This window comes from Patella vulgata, chromosome 2 (genome assembly GCF_932274485.2).
Source record: "Patella vulgata chromosome 2, xgPatVulg1.2, whole genome shotgun sequence".
Lineage (NCBI taxonomy): Eukaryota > Metazoa > Mollusca > Gastropoda > Patellidae > Patella > Patella vulgata.
In genome coordinates, this window is record NC_065880.2 from 36,937,553 (window position 1) to 36,963,689 (window position 26,137).

Here is a 26,137-nt window from a genome sequence, read left to right on the forward strand (position 1 = left end):
GATATTCCTCTGTTTATTCACATTCATTATCTGAATTAAGAACTCTTACAAATGTGTAAATAACTAGTTTAATAAATTGAAACAGATTACATATTTTCACAGATTATTTTCCCTACATTTAGTGTGTCAGAGGAGATAATTTCTATGACATTTTTATTGACTGGTTTTAGTTATTTGAACCAGCTCAAAATCACCCACAACCATTTATTTATTTAAACTTCTATTCAAAGACACTCATGACCATTTGTTCAGAAATAATGAACTAGATCACAAATAAATGCAGGATGGACATAGCATTACCCAAAATTAACATTGAGAATCAAAACTGCAATGTATTTTCAACCAGCGGCTGCCAGGCAAGACACGCCCACAATTTGCAAGAGATGGATGGACAAGCTAAACAAAGATAGGTTGCCAGGCAACAAAACATACACCCAGTTAAATCGTCCGGGCAGTCAACAAGAGTTGTCGCATATTTTTACTTTTTTCGGTAATGAAACATTTATAATACACTAAAATCTGATTAAGAGTAACAACTCATTAAATAATTATCAGAAAATCATTAGTAATTTGTTTGGTTTTTATAAAGTTCTGCCTCATGCTAACCTTTAGTATATGAAACATTTAATACATGGATGCAGCTGTTCAGTTATCAAAATTCGTTGAAATTAAATATACCTGTTCGTCTCAAGACCTTAAACTCTGTGTATCAATCTGAAGTCAATCGGTTGATAACTTTAGCCTCTAAAGTGTCACAAGATTTTTCAAAGTGATCAAGGGCCATAACTTTGGCCGTAATTATTGGAAATCGTTGAAAATCAATAGGATTTTTCGTCCCATGACCTCAAACACTGGGTAAAAATTTAAAGTTTATCGGATATTAGCTTTAGCCTCTAGAGCGTCCACAAGATTTTTTGAAGTGATCAAGGGCCATATTTCTGGCATTAATTATCCGAAATCGCTGAAAATCAATAGGCTTCTTCGACTCATGACCTTAAACACTGTATATAAATTTAAAGTCAATCGGATATCATCTTTAGCCTCTAGAGCATCCACAAGATATTTTGAAGTGATCAAGGGCCATAACTCTGGCAGTAATTATCGGAAATCATTGAAAATCAATAGTCTTCTTCGTCTCATGACCTTAAACACTTTGGCAGTAATTATCGGAAATTGCTGAAAATCAATAAGCTTCTTCGTCTCATGACCTTCAACACTGAGTAATAATTTAAAGTCAATCAGATGTTAACTTTGGCATCTAGAAAGTCCACAAGATATTTTGAAGTGATCAAGGGCTATAACTCTGGCAGTAATTATCGGAAATCGCTGAAAATCAACAGGCTTCCTCATCTCATGACCTTAAACCCTGTGTATTTAACGTCAATCGGATATTAACTTTGGCCTCTAGAACGTCCACAAGATTTTTTGAAGTGATCAAGGGCCATAACTCTGGTAGTAATTATCAGAAATCGCTGAAAATCAATAGGATTCTTCGTCTTATGACCTCAAACACTGTGTATAACTTTAAAGTCATTCAGATATTAACTTTAGCCTCTGGAGCATCCGCAAGATTTTTCAAAGTGATCAAGGGACATAACTCTGGCAATAATTATCAGAAATTGCTAAAAATCAATAGGATTCTCCCCCCCCCCCCCCCCATGACCTTAAATGCTGTGTATAAATTTAAAGTCAATCAGATTTTAACTTTGGCCCCTAGAGCATCCACAAGATTTTTTAAAGTGATCAAGGGCCATAACAATGGCAGTAATTATCGGAAATCACTGAAAAACAATAGGCTTCTTCAACTCATGACCTTAAACACTGTGTTTAAATTTAAAGTCAATCGGATATTAACTTAAGATTGTGGACGCCGGACCGATGAACCAACGACAATATATGGCCACATTTCAATGTGGGCGTATAAAAAGCGATGTTTCGTACAATCAAGGGCCATAGTTCAGGGAGTTACGATCCGATATGCGCGAATATTGACAGGAACCAAGATCGTCGGGTTATAAAGATTATTTCAAGTTTCATCAAAATCGGATCAACATTGTGACTTCTAGAGGATCCAAAACCTTGATATACCATATATTTACACTATTTGCGTACAAGGGGCGAGCAGTTTGTCCGGCAGTTTTGGTCCGATTTTCACAAAATTCAAAGTCAGCCATCATTAAGGTGTAACGGTGATATATTCAAACGTTTTTTTTAAATCGGATAAAAATTGTGACCTCTAGAGTGTTCACAAGCTAAAAGCGTGATTTTTCGTACAATCAGGGGCCATAATCCTTGAAGTAATGGGCCGATACAAGCCAATATCGAAAGGAACCGAGATCTTTGTGAGATAGATCTATATTTCAATTTTCATCAAAATCGAATAAAAATTCTGACCTGTAGAGTGTCCACAAACAAATTGTGGACAGACGGACAGGGGCGACGACAATATACGTCCACATGAAAATATGGGCGTATAAAAATATACAATGCTAAATGATTAAATGTTTTGGTTATCTTGAAAGTCAAATGTTTGCTAATGAATCCTTTCTGATAAGAAAATGGTCAAAAAAATTTATTTACATGTACATAACTTTTAAATCAAAAATAATTTTGAAATATATATAAATATATATATATGGTTTTTATTCTTTTTATCTTTGGACAGTCACAAAGCAATAATCTACAGTAGAGTACTGTCTCTAAATCAAAAATAATACCAATGTTGATTAATTCTATATTCTTGACTAGTTTGAAATATATATTTTTGGTTTATTGTTCTCTTTTTATCTTTGGACAGTTACAAAGTAATAATCTACAGTACAGTATCATCTCTAAATAAAAAATAATATCAATGTTGATTAACTTAAATTTAAGATTTATTTGCTGATTAGACCCAATTCAGAAAAACAATATTAATGTACACATCACATAATTCTTAAAATACAGATATGATGTCACCTTTTGATGTTGCCGTACAATTATTTCAAATAATCGTACAGGCAACTTGCAAATCGTATATTATTTATACTAGTGAAATATTGGACTCGCGCGACATATTTCACGGTAAAAGCACGTGTGGAGTGTCTGTATTTTAAGTCGTTTAATGGTCTCGAGCTTAAGAGGGCCATTGGCCCTCTTGTTGTTACAATATATCTCTTAATGTCTCGCTCTCGACCATTAAACAATACATTAATCACATAACAATAATGTACTTGAACAGGTTGTCCAAGTCTACTTGTTTTTTAATAGCAGAAATAGTATTCTAGCACTAAAGCATACAATTTGCATCAAACCATTAAATTATATATTAAAAAAACCTTAAAATATTACAACTTAAAACATCAACATCTTTCACCTTGGATTAATTAACTAATAAAACACTTCTTTGGCACTGGCTATGTATTCACATTGTTTAACAGTTAATATAATAGTTATTATATTTTGTTGATGTTCTGCTATCTCTTGAAATATGTTGTAGAAAGCCTAATCCTTTTTGGTAAAGGTAAGACAAATATCTTCAATTAAAAAAAAAATACAAAAATATTGTATTTGTAATGGAGTAATTCGAACAGTTAAATCATAATAGACCACTGTATTACAGTAAGGCACATATGGATTCTCCAAGAATCATGTCAACAAAATTGTTTATTATACATGTATGTGTATACACTTCTACGATTTCCTTTTTGGTAAAGGTAAGACAAATATCTTCAATTAAAAAAATATAGCACAATATTGCATTTGTAATGGAGTAATTCGAACAGTTAAATCATAATAGACCACTGTATTAAAGTAAAGCACATATGGATTCTCCAAGAATCATGTCAACAAAATTGTGTATTATATCTTTATGTGAATACACTTCTATGATGTTCTTGCTCTTTTAGATGGTGGTTCATCAGGAGCTCCAACGACTTTGTCTTCTAGAAAACCTACAATATTCATAAAATACACTAAACATATTCAGACAAAATAAATTCCATTAATATGCTCTCCATAAAAATAAATAACATGAATGCTAAAAAGTGACCAGGTCCAGATTGTAGCTAAAAAGTAGGCTCATTCCTATAAATAATTTTCTCAATTCCCGAATTTCACATTTCCAGAAGGTGACACATCGTTTCTTGGTGGTCTAAACACTTAAGATTGAGCCCTTCTGCTTCTAGCTATCCCCTTCTAACCAGCAGAATGTTTAAGCAAATGTATACGACTCTCTTTACGATTTTCCGAAAAGATATTTACAGATTTAAGGTAGAACATAATAAATTGGATTGTTTGCCTTTTTGTTAGTTGTCCTGCATATTTCGAAGAAAGCAGGGGACTGTTAAAATGGATTCGTCTGTCCGTCACACTTTTTGGGACACAAAAACTCTCCTCTAATTGAGCTAGAATGTTCAAACTTGGTGTAGGTGTTTATTAGGTCAATGCCCTGATGAAGTTCGGAGATTAGCATTTTCTGCTAAGGGTAAGTAGAGATAAGCAATTTGATTGGTTGATGCTTTGGGACAGGATAACTTTAGTTCATTTTTAATGCACATTTTCTGCTAAGGGTAATCAGTGTTTGGAACACAGTAACTCTCATTCTAATTGAGCTAGAATGTTCAGACTTGGCGTAGGTGTTTATTAGGTGAATGCCTTGATGGAGTTTGAAGATGAGAATTTTCTGCTTAGGGTAAGCAATTTGATTGGTTGATGCTTTGGGGCACGATAACTTTAGTTCTAATGAACTGAGGTTGAGGACACTTGGTGTATAGTTTTATCACATCAATACCTTGACTAAGTTCGATAATGAGCATTTTTGCTCAGGGTAAGCAGAGTGATAAGCAATTTGATTGGTTGAGACTTTGGAACATAATCACTCTCCTTCTAATTGAGGTAGAATGTTCAAACTTGGTGTAGGCGTTTATTAGGCGAATGCCTTGATGGAGTTCGATGATAAACATTGTCTACTTATGGTAAGCAGAGATAAGCAATCTGATTGGTTGATGCTTTGGGGCACGATAACTTTGGTTTTAATTAAGTGAGAGTGATGAAACTCCAAGTATAGATTCATTACCTTGACTAAATTTGATGATGAAAATTTTCTGCTTAGGCTAAGGTCAAGGAGAGATTAGCAATTTGATTAGTCAAGACTTTGGAACATAACAACTCTGCTTTTAATTGAGGTAGAATGTTTAAACTTGATGTAGATGTTCATTAGGCTAAAGCTAAGTAGAGCTAAGCAATTTAATTGGTCGATGCTTTCGAACAAGATAACTTTGATTCTATCTGATAGAGAGTGATGAAACTTAGTGTATAGCTGATAAACAGCTTGATTGCTTGATACTTTTGAAAAAAATAAATGTGTGATTAATTAATATGTGTCATCTATTTATTTTGGGATTTCGGCAGGGGACATCAGCCTCAATGTTAGCTTGTTTGTTTTTTTTCAATCTGATTAAAACACAGATCCCGTTTCGTTTCGTTTTTTATAGTTCAAAATTTTGTTTTGTCTTCACTACACTAGGATCTGGAAGAGTTCTTATATTATCTGCGTTTTGCTTGAAGTGAGGGATTAGCCAATGATGAAACGGTATGTTATGGTGACTTCTTGGTGTACCATGCACGAAACTGTGGATAAACCACTAGAAATGTCAACGCTGATTGGCAACTTGTCAGATCTTCATGTAGTGTAGGTCATCGAAAGTATAACAGATGGGTTGCTAGGCAACGAAACATACGCCCACAGCAGCTAAATCGTCTGAGTGGTCGACAAGGGTTGACGCATATTTATTCTTTTGTAGGTAATTGGGGCCATTTACAAGACAATTTCATACAGATCAGATTATAATTTTTGTCGTTTGAGGGTTCACAAGGATCTACAAACTGAAACAAGGGCCTTAACTCTGGAAGTAATTTACAGAAAATTTTGAAATTTGACATGCTTTTTCGTTTTACTAATATAAATAATGCATATAAATTTCATACAGATTGGATGATAACTTTTGTCATTAGAATGTTCACAAGGTTCACAAAGTAAAAAAAAGGCCATAACTCTAGAATTGATGGAAATTGCTGAAATTCAATAGACCTCCGTTTTACAAATTTAAATGATGCATCTAAGTGAAACAAGGGCCAAAACTCTAGACGTAATAAACGGAAATTATTGAAATTCAATAGGCTTCTTCGTTTCACTAATTAAAATAATGCATGTAAATTTCAGAAAGATCGGATGATAACTTTTGGCTTTAGTGCGTTCACAAGGTTCAGTAAAGTGAAACAAGGGCCATAACTCTAGTCATAATAAATCGAAATTGCTGAAATTCAATAGGCTTCTTCATTTCACTAATGAAATGTGGATGACGGACGGACGGATGAAGGCGATGGCAATATACGTCCACAGGCCTTGTTTTTTTAGGAGCACAATCGCGCTTGCGCTCCTAAATTTTGTATCAGGAGCATTCATATTCAAATCCTAGAGCCATCAAAAAACAATGAACTCATTGAACTGAATCTCCGTGGTTTGTTATCGACGAAAAGGGGAAAACACTAGTTTGAAGACGGTTGATCACATGGCGTCATTTAATGACATTATGTTGATATAAGCGGCTCATACATTCGGAATTCTTCGCTGGCCGCTGTCTGAATAACTGGGTCGCTTATATCAACATCACATAATATGACCTATCTTTGATACTAGCATCATCTCATCTAGCCTCGCCAACAGGGATTGCCTATCGCGCAGAAAAATGGCTGCATTTAGCAGACGAATTCTTATTTTTATTCGATAAATCTTGTTTCCATGAATGATAGTTATATCCTCTTCTTGATGAAAATACCTTGACAACTTCATCTATCTTATCGTTATCTCAACTAACCTTGCCAACAGGGATCGCTTTTGCCGCAGCAAAATGGCTGCATTTAGCAGACGAATTCATATTGTTGATGTTATATTCTGTAAGTCTTGTTTCCATAAATGATAATTGTATCCTCTTCTTGATGAAAATACCTTGACAACTTCATCTATACTATATATGGAACACTAGTCAGTTTTTATTGCATATGTTCAGAATTTTTTGATAACTTTATGTATTCTTAAAGATATTAAACAAACAGAAACTTGATAGCATTTGAAGGAAGTAGATTATTTTATTTGGACTTTTTGGACATATAAAAAACGAAACAAAATATAGATCTGTATTTTAATTAGATTTTTTTTGATATTTTGAGTGTAGACTGTATCACTACATTCCCGGGACTTTAAGAGTGCAGTGGACGCTTACGGATCCATTCATTTGATTTGATATACACATTTGTTTTCATTGTTTGAAATAGCTGTAAATATTGTGTGTCTTGTCCGTGGGTTTGTCTTGTGTAATTGTTTGTGTGATGCGATTATCATGCACTTACTAATATTGTAACATACCTTTTTCTTTTCGTTTTAACTGAGCTTCATGTTGTATTTCTAACACAGCTCTTTTATCATCTTCCTAATAAAATATAATAATTAAAGGCCTCATGCATTAGTTGATAAGTTTATACAACTATTTCAACCATATAATTGAGCCACTGATTGCAAACATAAACTGATGAAAAAACCAGCGGCTGCCAGGCAGGATACGCCCACATTTTCGAGAAAACAAGCTAAAACGAAAGTGATTTTTCCTACAATCAAGGGCCATAATTCAGGAAATTACAATTCGATATGCGCAAATATCGAAAGGAACCAAGATCTTTGAGTTATAAACTTACATTTCAAGTTTCAACAAAATCGGATAAAAATTGTGACCTCTATAGGGTCCACAACCTTGATATACCATATTTTTACGCAATTTGAGAACGAGGGGCGGCCATTTTGTCTGTCAGTTTTGGGCCGATTTTCACGAAATTCGAACTCAACAGTCCTTAGGGTGTAACGGTGATATAATAATACGTTTTTTTAAATCGGATAAAAATTATGACCTCTATAGGGTCCACAAGCTAAAAACGCGATTTTTCGTACAAACAGGGGCCATAATTCAGTAAGTTACGATCCGATATGCGCGAATATCGAAAGGAACCAAGATCTTTGGGTTATAAACTTACATTTCAAGTTTCAACAAAAGCGGATAAAAATTGTAACCTCTATAGGGTCCACAACCTTGATATACCATATTTTTACGCTATTTGAGAACGAAGGGCTGCCATTTTATCTGTCAGTTTTTGGCCGATTTTCACGAAATTCGAACTCAGTCGTCCTTAGGGTGTAACGGTGATATAATAATATGATTTTTTAAATCGGATAATAATTATGACCTCTATAGGGTACAAGCTAAAAACGCGATTTGTCATACAATAAGGGTCCATAATTCATGAAGTTACGGTCCGATATGCGCAAATATCGAAAGGAACCGATATCTTTGTGTTATAAACTTACATTTCAAGTTTCAACAAAATAAGATAAAAATTGTGACCTCTATAATGTCCACAACCTTGATATACCATATTTTTACGCTATTTGAATTTGAGAACGAAGGGTGGCCATTTTGTCTGTCAGTTTTGGGCCGATTTTCACGAAATTCAAACTCAGCCGTCCTTAGGGTGTAACGGTGATATATTAACACGTTTTTTTAAATCGGATAAAAATTATGACCTCTATAGGGTCCACAAGCCAAAAAACGCGTTTTTACGTACAATCAGGGGCCATAATTCAGGAAGTTACGGTCCGATATGCGCCAATATCGAAAGGAACCAAGATCTTTGGGTTATAAACTTACATTTCAAGTTTCAACAAAATCTGATAAAAATTGTGACCTCTACAGTGTTCACAAACCAAAAACGTGATTTTTCGTACAATCAGGGGCCATAATCCATGAAGTTACGGTCAGATAGATGCCAATATCGAAAGGAACCGAGATCTTAGGGTGATAAACCTATATTTCAAGTTTCATTGAAATCGGATAAAAATTGTGACCTGTAGATGGTTCACAAACAATTGTGGACGAACGGACGGACAGGGGCAACGACAATATACGTCCACATGAAAATGTGGGCGTATAAAAATGAAGAAAAAATACATAAAATTTTAACATATACTGAGACACAATGAAAATGCATCAAGTGAATGATTGTAAATTTTGTTTGAGAAGTACAGTTTAATCTTGCTATTTCTGAATTTAACATCAGATCACAAAGATAACATGTGAGAATGATGTTTCACAATATTGTAAATGACCCACAGATCAATTCTCTCAAAACAAAACAATTGAATCTGACAGAATGTGAATACTGAAAAACTCGATTGATAGTGAAGACATGGGGCGTAGAATGTGGCTTTTAAAAAAAAAATAGGGTCAGTGCAACTCCAATAGTTGTGTGGAAGACATAACAATATGCCGAAGTTGACACCTGAATCTTGAGAATGCGTCATTGCGTTAATTCAAGAGAGCCAGATATGATGAGTAAAAGAGCCACTAGAACCAGGATTGAAAAGAGAGTGGAAAAAGTTCCCACATACAGCCGTTCAGAGGCTTATCTCCTCCATTTGGTGAAACTGCATGGTGTATGTGGCTGCTAGATGGATACACACGTTACTGACTTCATTTTTACTCATTGTGCCTATGTTCCTTGTAAAGTTATTTTTGCCTCTTTGGATTGTTGTTCATGGTCTTGTGTCGGTAAATGACCAGCCTACACTCATGCCAAATATTACATTTTGTTAGCACTTCTAGACAAATAAGTTGTGCGTTTTTATTGTGTCTCAATACATTATACGTACTTCTGGATTTGACCATAAAGAGCAGGCGGTACACTTGCTACAGTTGTGTCCTGGATCTCGTGGATGTTGACAAAAATGACTATAACTTATCTGTGGAGAGAAACATATGATATTACATTACATACACAAGAAATGTATTCATCAATCATCAATAAATAGTTATTAATTATGTGTGATTAAGATTTTTGTTTAAAAAAACATCTTTTAATTATAACACCTATCTTCAGATGAAGAAAGTATCAGGTATACATGGTGCAATTAATTCAATTAAGAGAAAGTTATTCAGATATCAATAACATCTTCATTTATCCATTACTTCGTTTAATTAAGCACGGAAATGAATAGTGTTTAATGTGAACACAATACTAAAGCCATTTTGAGACTAATATATATTTTTACATGAGAAATGATATGGATTTTGTCATGACAGTGGTGTTTCTGTCTACCTGTCTTCAACTTCCAACTACCAAGAGATATTTTTTATGCACTCCCAACTTGTATACAGATGTACTACCAGTATACGTATTTTCCATAGGCGGTTTCGTCTCTACCTCCACTAGGATCAATCCTTGTACATTCTTCTGTCACATACCCGTTTTTTATTTAGAGCAATGATGGCAAAATGACTTACATTAGGTTTTCTGCATATATAACACATAGAAGCACCACATCTACATGTCATCTTATTACATCCTTCATCTTTCATAAACTGTGATTTACATCTTACACATGTTCGTACTTTAGCTGCAGTCATTTTCTCTTCACTAGACAATCAAACAAAAATATATTCATGATCAAATCTATGTACCAATTTCTGAGTCAATGCAAAATTATGTGATAAATATGAGGAAAGGAACCAGCGGCTGCCAGGCAGGATACGCCCACATTTTGCAAGAGATGGATAGGGAACAAGCTAAAAACAAAACGATTTTTTGTACAATCAGGGACCATAATCCACAAAGTTATGGTCTGAAATGTGCAAATATCAAAAGGGACTGAGATTTTTGGAATATAAAGATGTGTTTTATGTTTCATCAAAATCGTATAAAAATTGTGACCTCTGGAGGGTCCATAACCTTTGTATTACATACTTATACACAATTTGCATACAAAGAACGGTCATTTTGTCGGGCAGTTTCATTTCGATTTTCCCGAAATACCAATTCAACCTTCATTATGGTGGAATGGTGATATATCTAAACGTTTTTTTAAACTTAGAAAAAAAAAATTGTGACCTCTAGAGAATCCATGTGATTTTTCGACCAATCAGAGGCCATAAGCCAGGAAGTTACGTTCGGATATGTGTGATTATCAAAAGGAACCAAGATTTTTATGATAAAAACATATATTTAAAGTTTCATCCAAATCAGATAACAACTGTAGCCTCTAGAGGGTCGACAACCTTGACATACCATAGTTTTACAATATTTGCGTACAAGGGGTGGTCATTATGTTCATCAGTTGTTGTCCGATTTTCACGCAATCCGAACTCAATCATCATTAGTGTATACCTGGGATATGTTTACACGTTTTTTTAAATCGGATAAAAATTGTGACCTCTATTGGGACCACAAGCTCAAAACGTGATTTTTCGTACAATCAAGGGCCATAATTCAGGAAGTTACGATCCGATATGCGCAAATGTCTAAAGGAACCATAAACATGCATTTCAAGTTTCATCAAAATCAGATCAAAATTGTGACCTCTAGGAGGTTCACAACCTTGATATACCCGATGTTTACACTATTTGCGTACAGGGGGCGGCCATTTTGTCTGGCAGTTTTGGTCCGATTTTCACAAAATTCGAACTCAATCATCATTAGGGTGTAACGGTAATATACTAAAATGTTTTTTTAAATCGGATAAAAACTGTGACCTCTAGAGGGACCACAATCTAAAAACGTGATTTTCCGTAGAATCAGGGGCCATAATTCAGGAAGTTACAATCCGATATGCGCGAATATCGTAAGGAAACAAGATATTTGAGCTATAATAATGCATTTCAAGTTTCATCGAAATCGAATCAAAATTGTGACCTCTCGAGTGTCCACAAGCTAAAACCGTGATTTTTCGTACAATCAGGGGCCATAATCCATGAAGTTATGGTCCGATACATGCCAATATCGAAAGGAACTGAGATTCTTGGGAGATAGACCTATATTTCAAGTTTCATCAAAATCGGATAAAAATTGAGATCTGTAGAGTGTCCACAAACAGATGGTGGACGGACAGGGGTGACGATAATACATAGAGAGAGAGAAATGGGGTTTAACATCCACTAGACACAAACTAGGTCAGTTTGGGAATACCATATGGTTTAATTTTATTTCAATAATTCGCTTGCGTGTAGGGGTCTTTAGCAGTGGGAGGAAACTGGAGGACCCAGAGAAAACCTATGAGGTTGGACAGGCGACCCTGCTCCTTGTCACGTACAACCGCGGAATCGAAACCATGCCAGTTGACTCAATAACAGACTTTATGATTCAGCCATCCAACACCCCCCCTCCCTCGACAATAATATAAGTCCACAAGAAATCATGGGTGTATAAAAAGGAGATACAAGAGAATAGTTGTAAAAAAAAATAGCTCCAGTTAAAATTTAGTTACTGTCCCTAGGGAAGTTGTATTTTAATGCTCAAACCAGTTGCATATTCTATTATTTTCTACATACTTAGTAGCGGTACTAAGTTTACAAGAAGACTCACCCAGTGCCTTTGTATGCCAAAAAAAAAGTAAGTCAAATTTTTTTCAATGGAAACAGAAAAATCATCAAATCCAAGTAATTTCTAATTAGCAACTACTATAATAAGTTGATGTTTGTTTGTACGAAGTTTCATAAAGCTATCTTGAACAGTTTATGAGATATGCACCGGAAATGAAACTGAGGTGGAAGGATGGATGGAGCTCATTTCAATAACTCTGATTTTAACTATGTACAACACTGGATAACATACTAAAGATATATGAAACATTTAAGAAAACTCTTCTACTCACTATTCTTTTCTTAAAGTCATTTCATCTTTCTTTTCTAGTTCACTACAAGGTATACCCATATGATCTTTCCATTCTTCTTTACAGAATCTACACGTTTCCTTAAAATATACATTTATTTTCTTGATATATCAATCATGATTTCCCTTTGACTCGGAGTTGTATCTTGAGCATAAAATACATGTGCATTGAGAAAATGAGTAACTCTAGATATAAAAGCTTTTTAAGGTCCCAAGAAGTATGGCAATAGCAATATATGATAAATCAGTAATTATTACCTTTAAACAATGAATATTTTGGCATCTAAAAACTTTATCACCAGGATCTAAAATAGCAGCAAAATCACAACCAGGACACCTGTTTTAAAATTAAAGATTCAATTCATTCAAAAAAGTTACAATGCTATCTAAACATGCAAATACCAATATATAAATATCACAAAAGCTTAAACAGGCCTTTTATCCTAATTTTACAATTACGGAACAAGGCGGGGAACAGCAACACTCTGATAAAAGAGAAGCAGTGACACCTTTATAATGGTGAGGATTTATATTATGTACAGTAAAAGATTGTTAAATCTATCTACATTTAGTGATTTAAAAGATTGAAAAATAAATGAATAAATTATATATAAAATTATCAAAACAAATTGTGTTTTTTTGTAAAACTGATTATCTCAAATTATAGAATCATTTTTGATATACTGGTAATTAAAAGTTCATTTATGATAAAAGGTTAAATTCTTCGTTGATCTTTTATTCAGTAAATATGGAAAATTACCTTACTAAATCTTCTATATCAGCCAAATTGAGATTTTCTTCTCTAACTCGGTCTTGATACTTTTCTAGAACATCCTGAGCCAAACACAACTCTAATTGGCCTTCAAAATGAAATTATTAGCAAATCTTACATAACCATTTCCAAATCAGTAATTTATTCATTTTACATGATATGAAAATAGGTAAAATTAATAGAAGTAATATAATGAAATAAACAAAATATATGATTGAAAACTTACTTTCAGGAAAAGATGAGTCACATCTATCTGTCATACATGACAAATCCAGCTAAAACAAATTAAATATATAGAAAGAGTGACAAGATATTTTGCATTTATTCTAAAACATGTTTGATAGAAAAGAAGTTGAATCTTCTATATATACTCATCACAATCAAGTTTAAAATCAAATCTCCAGTGCTGCATCATATCAATATAATGTATAATTCTACCCCCCATGATGAGAGATAGCAACACTCTAAATGTGGAACATCTTGAATCTAAATAAAATGTCTAGATTCGGATACAAAGCTATCGATGACACTCTACAGTTTATGCACAAAATTTGAACAAGACCTTTCTTTTTATTATTCTTTAACATATAAATTTTATGGTATCCAATTCAATCCATTCAAGGGTTGAATTTTTGAATTTGTTTTCATAGAATAATAATCAACTACCTTTCCTGAGCCAAAGACAGCCTCTTTCACATAACTCTGAAGACAAGTTTTACAAAAAAGATGACCATCAAAGCACTGAACCATGTTTTCAAATGGATGTTCTCCATAACAACATAAACATTCAATGCTTTCACCAGCTTCTTCATACTGATCTTCATTTAACTTCATTGCCAGCTGGGCATCTGCATTCTGACAAATATATGAATCTGATTATTTATCATACAAATAGATAAATATTTCAGAGGGATATTAGATTCTCCCTACCTATTATTTTAACATAATACCTTGTACATTTTCCATATGGCTAGTGTGAGTGGAGGACAAATTTGAAAGCCTAACCCATATTTCAGAGCGGAGAAAAATTTCTTCATCTCATCTAAATATCAAAACCATAAAAACACATACAATGTTAATTCAAATAATAGATAATTGTAGGTTCACATAGAGCAGTTAAAACCAGATTGAGACTCGAGAGTTCCAACAGAAAACTTGTAAATTTACCACACACTTTGATTCACCACTTACCAACTTCTCCTTTTTATTCATGTTGGCAATAAAATCCATCTCCATTTGTAATTGTTTTGTCATTCTTACAGATTTTGCTGCTCTCTTACACTTCAACAGTCTGCTTTTAATAGATCTCTGGACACCAGCTAAAATGTATGGTCACATTTTATGTATCTAATATAAATTGGAATTCTATAAAGTGGAGACTAAAATTTTTAGACATACTCACTCCGCAAGGAATACACTGTAATTATTAAGTTATTTTGTAATTGTTTTAGCTATTCATTATTTTATGCTGTATTATGCATGCAAATGTGTTCATGTGCTAATGACTAGGTGTGACCAGCAGAACAAACAGTCCGAAATATTTACAATTGACATGATATGATGCCTTCATTATTTCATTTGTTGTATTTATGGTAAGCTTATGAATCGGCTTTTCTGATTTTTAAAGGTAAAACAGATGAACATCCAATTATATGGCATCTATTTTTAAGATATGAACTATAATTTTCTTACCATTATCTACCATACAGATGTTTAATTCTTCTATTCTTTTACCATTTTTTAATGAATCTGAAAACAAACAAATGTACATATGCAGCAAAGATAGGTTGCCAGGCAATGAAACATATGCCCACAGCAGCTAAGTCGTCCAGGGTGTCAACAAGGATTGTCACATGTTTTTTTTTTGTGTCAGAAATGAAAACATTTACAACACACTAAAATCTGATTACAAGTAACAACCCATTTGGCTTCTAGTTCTGCCCTATTCTAACATTTAGCACACATAACATTTAATATCAATTTCAATAATCATTGGAAATCTTTGAAAATTGACAGGCTTCTACATCTCATGACCTTAAACACTGTGTATAAATTTAAAGTCAATCGGATATTAACTTCATTGGAAATCGTTGAAAATAAATAGGATCCTTTGTCTCGTGACCTTAAACTTAAACACTGTGTATTAATTTAAAGTCAATCGGATATTAACTTTAGCCTCTACATATGTCCACAAGATATTTCAAAGTGATCAAGGGCCATAACAATGGCAGTAATCTTCAGAAATCGTTGAAAATAAATAGGATCCTTCGTCTCATGACCTTAAACACTGAGTATAAATTTCAAGTCAATCGGATATTAACTTTAGCCTCTAGAGCGTCCACAAGATATTTCAAAGTGTTCAAGGGCCATAACAATGGCAGTTATTATTGAAATTGTTGAAAATCAATAGGATCCTTCGTCTAATAACCTTAAACACTGAGTATAAATTTAAAGTCAATCGGATATTAACTTTAGCCGCTAGAGCGTCCACAAGATATTTCAAAGTGATCAAGGGCCATAACAATGGCAGTAATTATCGAAATTGTTGAAAATAAATAGGATCCTTCGTCTTATGACCTTAAACACTGAGTATAAATTTAAAGTCAATCGGATATTAACTTTAGCCTCTAGAGCGTCCACAAGATTTTCCAAAGTGATCAAGGGCCATAACTCTGGCAGTAATTATCGGAAATCACTGCAAATCAATAGGATTCTTCGTCTCATGACCTTAAGCAATTGTGGATGCTGCAAACGGACGGACGGATGGGGGCGACGACAATATACGACCACATTTCAATGTGGAGGTATAAAAACCTATAAACTGAAAAAAGCTAATGGCACAAGTTGCATGAAATAGAGTATGAATAAAAAGCGTCCACAAGATTTTTCAAAGAGATCAAGGGCCATAACTCTGGCAGTAACTATCGGTAATCGCTGAAAATCAACAGGCTTCTTCGTCTCATGACCTTAAACACTGTGTATAAATCTAAAGTCAATCGGATATTAACTTTAGCCTCTACAGTGTCCACAAGATATTTCAAAGTGATCAAGGGCCATAACAATGGCAGTAATTATCAGAAATTGTTGATAATCAATAGGATCCTTCGTACCATGACCTCAAACAAAAGTCAATCGAAACGATGATATATAGGCATGAACACGGTGTGTAAATATAAATCAATCAGATGATAACTATGGTCTCTAAAGGATCCACAAGATTTTTCAAAGTGACCAAAAGCCGCAACTCTGGAAGTAATTATCGGAAATCATTGAAAATCAATAAGCTTCTTCTTCTGATGATCTTAAACACTGTGTATAAATTTAAAGTCAATCGGTTAGCCTCTAGAGCATCCACAAGATTTTTCGAAGTGATCAAGGGCCATAACTCTGGCAGTAATTATCAGAAATCGCTGTAAATCAACAGGCTTCTTCTTCTCATGACCTTAAACACTCTGTACAAATCTAAAGTCAATTGGATATTAACTTTAGCCTCTACAGTGTCCACAAGATATTTCAAAGTGATCAAGGGCCATAACAATGGCAGTAATTATCAGAAATTGTTGATAATCAATAGGATCCTTCGTACCATGACCTCAAACACTGTGTATAAATTTAAAGTCAATTGGATATTAACTTTAGCCTCTAGAGCGTCCACAAGATTTTCCAAAGTGATCAAGGGCCATAACTCTGGCAGTAATTATCGGAAATCACTGCAAATCAATAGGATTCTTCGTCTCATGACCTTAAGCACTGTGTATAAATTTAAAGTCAATGAGATTAACTTTAGCTTTTAGAGCATCCACAAGGTTTTTTGAAGTGATCAAGGGTCATAACTCTGGCAGTAATTATCGAAAATCACTGAAAATGAATAGACTTCTTCGTCTCATGACCTTAAACACTGTGTATAAATTTAAAGTCAATCGGATATTAACTTTGGCAATTGTGGATGCTGCAAACGGACGGACGGATGGGGGCGACGACAATATACGACCACATTTCAATGTGGAGGTATAAAAACCTATAAACTGAAAAAAGCTAATGGCACAAGTTGCATGAAATAGAGTATGAATAAAAAGTTGCATCCAATGATCATCAATCTTTATTCATATATTAGTCCATCCTCCTGTACAAGTACACTTTGCTATGATGTGTTATGCCATCATGCCAAATTATCATTATATATTTTAGGACAAATGCTCCGTCTGAATGGAGACAAGGTGATTTCCTTTACCAATCACAGCCTAATTCTCATCTATGATTTAGTTCAAACGAAATGGAAATTTCTGCTTGAAATTTGAAAGCCTGACCTAACAATTTTATCAGATCATATCAATAGATAAAGCAACATAGATGACAGAGATTTTGTTCAAGATAATACATGTCTTGAAATGAAACGCAGGACTGTGTTAACTTGACTCAAAAAGTTAATAATTGTACATTAGGAAACAAGACGGGAAAAGGCAACACTTCCTTAAAAGAGTTGCAAACCTGTCCACCTGCTGGATGAAAGGATGATGGCAGCGGAAAGAGTAGACATAAAATGGATATTTAAAAATCCCCGCTCTACATCAGTACAAGAACAGACTCTATGTAGAAATGAGAGGTACCGTAGTTTATTCATAACGTTTCAGGTTAGGAGACACTTTATTAAAGCAGGGATTTTTAAATATCTATTAATTGTACATTACCTGCATATGCTGCCTGTACAGCATTAAATATAGATCTATAGGATGGAGCATAATAGTTGTTATAAAACTTCATGATGTTATTTATATCTCTTACAGAAACAAACGGAAAGTCATTCTGAAGTTGTTTATTTACTTCCTCCATGTAATTATAATTTATTTCCTTAGGGTAGTCTTTATAGTAATCTATAGTAGATGATTCAGGTTTCTGAAAAACAGAAAAAAATAATTCTAATATACAATAAATTCTAGTAAGAAGCCATAAATCAACCATTCAGAAGTATTCCCAGTTAATAATTCATTTACACAAAAGTGCAAACTTATATATGCCCACACAGCAGCTTTGTCTGAACTGCAGCTTATCCAAAAAGAAAATTTGGATGTTGAGCAAATTTGATAAGGATCTAGAATCCTTGAAGAAATTTTATCCCTAGGACTCATTCTCTTATGACCCCATTGCTTCCAACCAAATTAAAAATCACATGTCAACAAAATATTCAAATCCCGTAAGTAATAAAATTGGTGAACCTCGCTATTTTTCACATTTAATTCCTGTACGGCATTCAAATATATGTCAGTAACATTCCTACAAAATTAAGCATTTTCGTAATACATTGAATGGAAGCTTGCCGATCCTGCTTCGGCATCAAATTCACAACCCTAATATTCCTTCAATATTACGTGTCTCCGTTTATACAGCAGCAAATGAATGCAGAACTTTTGAAATAAGTTAGTTTGTGATGTCAGAACATCGTTTTTTCTTTATAAAATGTCAACAAAATATTCAAATCTATACATAACAGAAATAGGAACACCTCACTATTTTTCCTATTTAATTCCCGCATGGTTATGGTATTCAAATGTATGTCAGTAATATTCTTACAAAATTACGTGTTTTCGTAATACGATAGAATGAAAGTTTGCCGATCCGTACCTGCTTCAACCTCAGCAAGTAATATTCCTCCAAAATTACATGTCTTGGTTTATACAGCAGCAAATGAAAGAAAGGTGTTCGAAATAATAATACTTGTGGTGATGACAAAACACCATTTCCTTCTTTATAAGTCAGTATTTTAAAATTACATTGATAGTTAAATCACTGGTAAAAAGGCATAGCTAACTCCAGCGTATTTGTCGTACGTGACTCATAGCACATAGCTTCATAGTAAGCTCTGCCTTATATGTTAAAGCAATTTTCGTGTGAATGCTTGAGATCACAGGAAAGTGCCACTGTGGATGAGAATTTCTATGGAGTCTTAAAAGACGTAGAAGAAATCGCAGTCCATTGATTTAGGGTGTTATATACTCTTACAATATGTGACATCTATGACTAGTTTATAGATGCTGTCGGCTCACATCAATGCGATTAAAAAGGTTCGACAATGGAGAAACCACGAGGTAAACATGTGGATTGAAATTATAATCACTCTTATTGGATTGATGAATAGTCCGACAAAGGGGAAGCAATGACTTCTGTTTAAGATGAAATTGATGAATTGTCCTACGAAGGATTAAGTCAGTCAACCATGGCAGATTAAGTAGTTAATCAAGGTAGGTGTATAGACGGTATAACACGATAAATAAGCTGATCACTTAATTACCTAATCAATCCTGCCTATTATCAACGATAATCGGGTTGAGTGGTAGTTATACCCTCTGTATACTATATTAATTTTGGAATTTTGAATACTATTCACCATGTCTTGATGTCCGATTGGGCGTTTGGAAAATAACAATACTTACAAAAGGTGTGTGTGTTGTTGGCGAGTCTGTGATTATAATTACTTGTTTTTTCGGGTAATCAGGATTATCTAGTAAAGCAGCACACACATTATTGACTGCTGCAGGTCCTGCATGTGATAGTAACAGCCGATCTACATAATCTGGATCAACATCTGCGAATAACTGGAGCTGTGAACAAAAATTTATAATGGATTAATTCAGCTTGCAGTTTAATTTGAAAAATATGTGGATGGTGTCTGATGTCCCCTATTAAACAACATGCTGAAACATCCATTACAAAAATCAATAGAATCCCTTGAAATTATTTGTTCTGTACATTTTTGTGAACAAGCACACACAGAAAGCATACCAAGGCACCCACATATGGAAAGCCTGAATTTAATGGCCCCTTTGTCTTCAAAACATTGCATGGTACTACAAACCATAGTCACAAAATTATTGATGTAACCTACGCATAAGTTTCCCCGTTTAAAAACTCTATGTTTCCTAAATAAATATTCTAAAGCTATTCTTACCACTTCTTTAACCTGTTTATTGTTTGCCGACATGTTGATTGTTGAATGTGTAACTTCTGTAATGGGTGAGGCAGTAGATCTAATGGTTGATGAATTAGAAGGGGTAGTTAAGGTGTTACTAATTACACTGCTGTTAGATTTTGGTGTTGTGACAGTGCTGGTAAGAGTATGAGTAGACCTTACAGTAATGATGGGTGGAGTTATTAACGACTCGGCATTAATTATGTTCGGCACAGTGACACCACTTCCAGCAGTAGCAGGTTTGATAGCATAACCAATATCATTATCTGTATTGTCTTTTATCATACTATTTATATTTGTAATATTAGCCTTTAGAACATTACTAGTTATGGTACTGCTACAGGTACTTGGTTTTAACACACTAGAAGCTGGCACTACCCCATTAATGCTTAATTTTAACAGATTATTTTGGCTAATACTTGGTGCTAACAAAGTATTTTTGATACTAGTAATAACCGGTTTCAGTGCACTGTTCTTACTACAGTTAGTATTAAGTCTCTCTACAGTTATAACATCTGGTAAGCTTTGAGAATTTGGAACAGAATATAAAGATCCCTCAACTGGCTGTTTACGGTTATTTGTAATGTAATCGTTCAGTCTGTTTTTTATGCAAATGTTATTTTGCTCATGTGTATCAGTCACTATGGAAGAAACAGAAGTTTTTGTGGAAGAAGTAAGAGTTTCATTGTGTCCCAATATTCCACCAAGAGAAGAGTTTCTATGCTGCACGCTGAAATGAAATGAGTTACAATAAAGATATATAACTAGATCTGCCAGGCAGATATGAAAACTTTCATATTCACGGTCACTTCCTGTCACATGTCATGGGCTATATAAAGAATCTAAATAAGGAAAAATAATTATTAAAATCAGTCAAAAACGCAGGAAGTTATAAGCCTAAATATAGCGAGACATATTTCACCTAGGCAGAAAAATAATTTGAAAAATAAGGGAAATCACTGAGACTTATATTGCTGTAATCGGATTGACTTCTCATTCCAGAAGTTTTAGAAAAATGGATGAAACTGTTTAAAAACGGAATGGATAAAAGAATGAAATGAAAAGGGCGGGAAAGAACTCAGATATGGCGGGAAAATATCGAAAAAATTAGATAACTTTGAATGGAACTTATATTTTTGGAATCAAACTGACCTCAGCTATTCGAATATGTAGTTCTAATTTGTAAATTTTAAAAATTAAGGAAATAAATTGTCCTCTAAACAACTTTGTTGGCACGAAAAAGGTCAAAGGCGAAATTCGAAATTATGAAATTTTGAAAAACCAAAAATTTGACCCTGATTCCGGCTATCCAGAAATATATTTATTTTGGAAACAAGAGACGAATTCTCCAAACTACAGCCTATTGTGTTTATTTTAAAGGCCATTAATGTGGATTTTTCACTTTTGTCAAATAAAATTCAGAATGGTGACAGTAACTGAATTCAAAAACGCTGCTCTGCACGTATCTTTTGGCATTCCATCAAAGATTCAGATAATGTAACTCTGATGTCTGTAAGTAAAATATTGCAAAAGTCTTAAGGATTTTTCACATTTCAAGATGGTGGCACTTCCATATTATGTGTATGCATCAGTAGTGTCTTAGCTAGTACAGAAATAAATTTTCAAGGCAACCAAACCTATATTTTGTCGATTTTTGGGAAAACTTTGATCCTTTATATTTCCAAGGGGAGGTAAGTTAGAAAATTTCTAACGACAAGTTTCACGAGAATCGTGATAATATTAAAGAAGTTGTCAAGTTGGATTTTACTTCCGGGATGAGATGTCAATTACGTTATTGTCAAATTCGAAAATCGGATATAGCAGATTGAAAGTAAATGCTTTAAGGTACTCACAGAAAAGAATTAGTGAAATAGGTGAAATAGTCACAAAGTTACAGCTATGTTGGTCAACTGTTTTTGTCAGTAAAGTTCGGTGATTTTGGATTCATAAAACGTTTTGAAAATATATTCATTCCAAAGCTACCATCCATTCATGGGAGGTAGGTCAAAGTTTCAGAAAGATCTTATGGTTAATTTCTGAGATATAAACTTGGCAAGAAAAACACAAAACAATAATAAGAATAAGAATAATAATCTTAACAAAAACAATAAGCTTTCATATAAATATGAAAGCTTAATAATAGCATAATATGAATAATTGATATAGGTTCAATACCAGTAGTAAAGACAAACTACACACATGCCCTCTAGCTTCTGAACAGTCACTCCACATATTGTAGTACAAAACAAATGGTGAACTATCCTTAAGCCAGTTGATTATCTAATAAGATTGTGAACCTTTAGTCAATGAGATTATTCATACTAAAGACAGATAAGACATTCCAACTTTCCAGTAAATGGCTTATCACAGATCTGGATTAGTATTAGCACAAAAATAATAGTTTTATACAACTACTTATGTATTAGGCAATGCACAAAAACTGCACATAAAATAGAAGCAGAACAGAAGATGAAATGAAATAAGGCTTAACATCTTACTTTTCTGCAAGATTAATGATAGGACCTGAATACACAACAGACAATACAATTATATGTCCACATATTCTCTGATTTACAAACGTCAGAAAATTGGTTTTCAGCTAATTCATTTAGCGTGTTTATTAGTAAAATTTGAGTTCTTTATTTAATTTTCCCTTGTAATTTCTTTTGGTCTAATTACTGATAATTTTTGAGAGAATATATTTTTATGCTATGAAAACACTTAATGAAAATCTGCAAATAAATCTATTCAAAATGTCATACAAGTTGGACATAATAATAATATGTCATTTGATTAAAATGTACATGGAGATACAGCTGAGGATTATCCGTTACCAGATCTAGGAAGCACTACTTTTAAAGGTTTATTTACTCACTTCATCATTTTGTCAGGTATTGCCTTAGCATCTTTTACAACCTTGTTAATAAAATCAGTAAATGATGTTGATTGTTTACTGCTAGGTATTGGTCCTTGATTACACTGAGTAGGAGTCAGCTGTTTAACATGGGAACACTGAGTTTCCTTTATTTTGTCAGGTGAACTCATCACAGGGGTTAAACTTGCAGAAGTGCAAGGCTGGGTTGCCTTATAAGTGTTACATGTACCAGATATTGAGGTATCATCTGTTATGAAAGTTGATGTCACTGATGAATCATTTTGACTGCTATCGCTATTTCTGTTAACTCCTTTTCTAAATTTCATGTTGAGTTTAGGCAACTCGTCCAAACTACTTTCATACACAGTGACTACATTTTGTGTTTTACTTGGTGAAAATTGTTTGTCTATTTCAGTAATGCCACTAGATGTTTTAGTATTATTACTGCTATTATCATGTTTATCAACAGTACAGTTTTCTAATACTGAATATGTTTTTTCTGCACTTGACAAGGCAGCATTGCAGTCTGCTGTAGGTGTAAGGCTAACTCTGGTCGATTCTAACAATGACTTATCAAGAGGTGGAGGTGGTTTCACTGATGCAAACTTGGTGGATGCTGAAGCTGAACATATCGGAGATGGAGTTTGGTCATCCCCAGGTACAGGCCAATTCATTATTTGACAATCATCATCTAAATCTGTAATATAATAAACACCATAAAATTAAGGTAACCTAGCTGAGCTGTTCAAAGTACTTACAATAACCACCAGACATTGGGTAATCGTACTCAATCATAATTGATTACATGCAATTGTAATTTAATCGTTTACTGTTGAAAATATGCTTTATCATGATTATTTTCTGATTACTTTTTGTCAACCACTGTCAAGCCATTTATTAAAGCAACTAAAATGATATTCTCAAGTTTCATGAAGTAATTTGCACACGGTAGTTAATACAAAAAGTTCAATGGTATGCCATTGGTTATTATTTCATATCCTTACCATCACTATTAGATATACAAACTGCTTGAGCATCAACTTCATATAACAAAGCGTCATTATCCAATATAAAATCAATACAAATCTGAGTTAGATTTTGAACTTGTGGTGTAAAGGAGCACTGGTACTTTACCACAGCAGTTAAAGTTCTTTTATTAAACTGTGAAAATATCATACTGAGATGATCAACTACACCCTGTTCTCTGTTTGAAATATTACTGGAGATCAAAAAGTTACTGCAAAAGATAATAAAATAATACTAGGTAATAAGCTAATACAAAAATAAGAATTATTTTTTAAAGACAAAGTGCACACAAACACCAAGTTCCAGCTGTGAATATAAATTATATACTTGTACCTCCCTGTTGTTATTCACCTGGCATTAGCAGCAAAAATGTTTTTAATGTCAACAGTTGATATTGTTTTGGACACCATTTATCATATTAAGAAAGAGTCAAAGACTGATATATTTGCATATTTGGATTAAGGTAAAATAAAAATGGAATGGAATAGTGTTTAATGTCCGGTCAAAACAATACTTTGGCCATTTTGAGATAAATAAAGTAGTGAAAGATATGATCACATATGGGTCTGCAATGCAACTTGGGTAGAGAAATGAGATAAACATTAATCATTTATTTTTTTATCAACTAAAGGGAAAAGAAATGGCCATCTCCAATCCATTCAGAGAAAATCCAGAGAACCTAATCATAGCAGCTAACAGAATAAGAGAAAAAACATGTGTTGTGTTAGAGAATTTCTAAGTTATTTATTGTGTTGAAAGTTATAATTACAAATTAACAATATCATGTTAAAATATTTAAAAAATTGTAATATTACAAAATTTGCAATATTACAAAATTTATTTTAGGTTAAGCTATATTTACAAGTTTATTTTATAGGTAAGTGAAGATGCAATACCTGATGATTTTTTATTGATGGGACTTTTAAAATCGTGAAAAAGCACTTTTATCACCATTGTAAATTATGTATTTAGATGTATTATGTATGTGAAATATTATTGAAATAAATTTTATAGTTTGTATGTTTATACAAGCCTATTTATACAATGTATTATGTATGTGAAATATTATACATGTAGTTTGTAAATGTCTAAGTAAATTTACGTATTAAATTAATGTTTATGTTGTTATGTATGTATTTATATTATGGTATTATCTATTACGCAACATTTATGTTAATAAATATCATTTCGTACATGTAATAAATGGTATGTTTTGGGTTTTTTGGCCATTACAACCAAATTTTTGGGCTGTTATGACCAAATATTTTGGCTGTTATGGTTTAGGGCCGTTATCTCTATAACCCGACATGACTCCCATTTGTTTAGAATCAGGCTTAGGAATTGGATTTTGCAGGGTTGTCACATTAAAAAAATCATGAATGCCGAAAAATTTGGCTGACAGCCACTGACGCTTACGAAACATAAAATAACCTGTCAAAATGTTTCAGTACAGAATATGCATTATCTTGATACCACTTTTATATCTTAGCCGAAATCGTGGTATGATACTGAACAAGGGTTAATCAGGCACATGCCAATCTCTATCGACTTTTACTTTCACTCTTTCAGTTTTCACTCGTTTTCTGATTTGTTGGTTCATTAAAGATTACAGTCGTACCTCAAAGATTCTTTAACATCCATAGCAATTTCAGAATTAGACCACTAGCTTCTTGTTCCAAACACGGGATGGCTAGTGTAAAAAAAAATATCAAAGGTGCACGTTCATCAAAACAATATAATCTGTAAAATCAAA

At 33.5% G+C, this 26,137-nt stretch overlaps 1 protein-coding gene across 1 annotated transcript; it reads right to left on the bottom strand.

The window, feature by feature from the left end:
• On the bottom strand, window positions 1-26,137 carry LOC126809530 (uncharacterized). The gene is made up of 17 exons (XM_050534157.2): window positions 26,003-26,137; window positions 24,363-24,595; window positions 23,359-24,055; window positions 20,463-21,213; window positions 19,948-20,115; window positions 18,208-18,412; window positions 15,212-15,268; window positions 14,711-14,838; window positions 14,186-14,374; window positions 13,746-13,794; window positions 13,508-13,607; window positions 13,006-13,084; window positions 12,731-12,828; window positions 10,368-10,500; window positions 9,737-9,826; window positions 7,406-7,469; window positions 1-3,932 (listed from the first exon to the last, which is right to left on the bottom strand). Exons 1-17 carry the CDS (start codon window positions 26,023-26,025, stop codon window positions 3,865-3,867), a joined length of 3,132 nt encoding a protein of 1,043 aa, XP_050390114.1. The 5' UTR covers window positions 26,026-26,137; the 3' UTR covers window positions 1-3,864.

Excerpts from the sequence above, each read along its gene's own strand:
- LOC126809530 (XM_050534157.2), bottom strand. The coding sequence starts at position 26,025 with ATGGATGTTAAAGAATCTTTGAG. Across the intron at positions 21,214-23,358 it reads ATACCTGACAAAATGATGAA|CGTGCAGCATAGAAACTCTT; the intron begins GTGAGTAAATAA and ends ATTTCATTTCAG. Across the intron at positions 9,827-10,367 it reads ATATATGCAGAAAACCTAAT|ATAAGTTATAGTCATTTTTG; the intron begins GTAAGTCATTTT and ends TTCTCTCCACAG.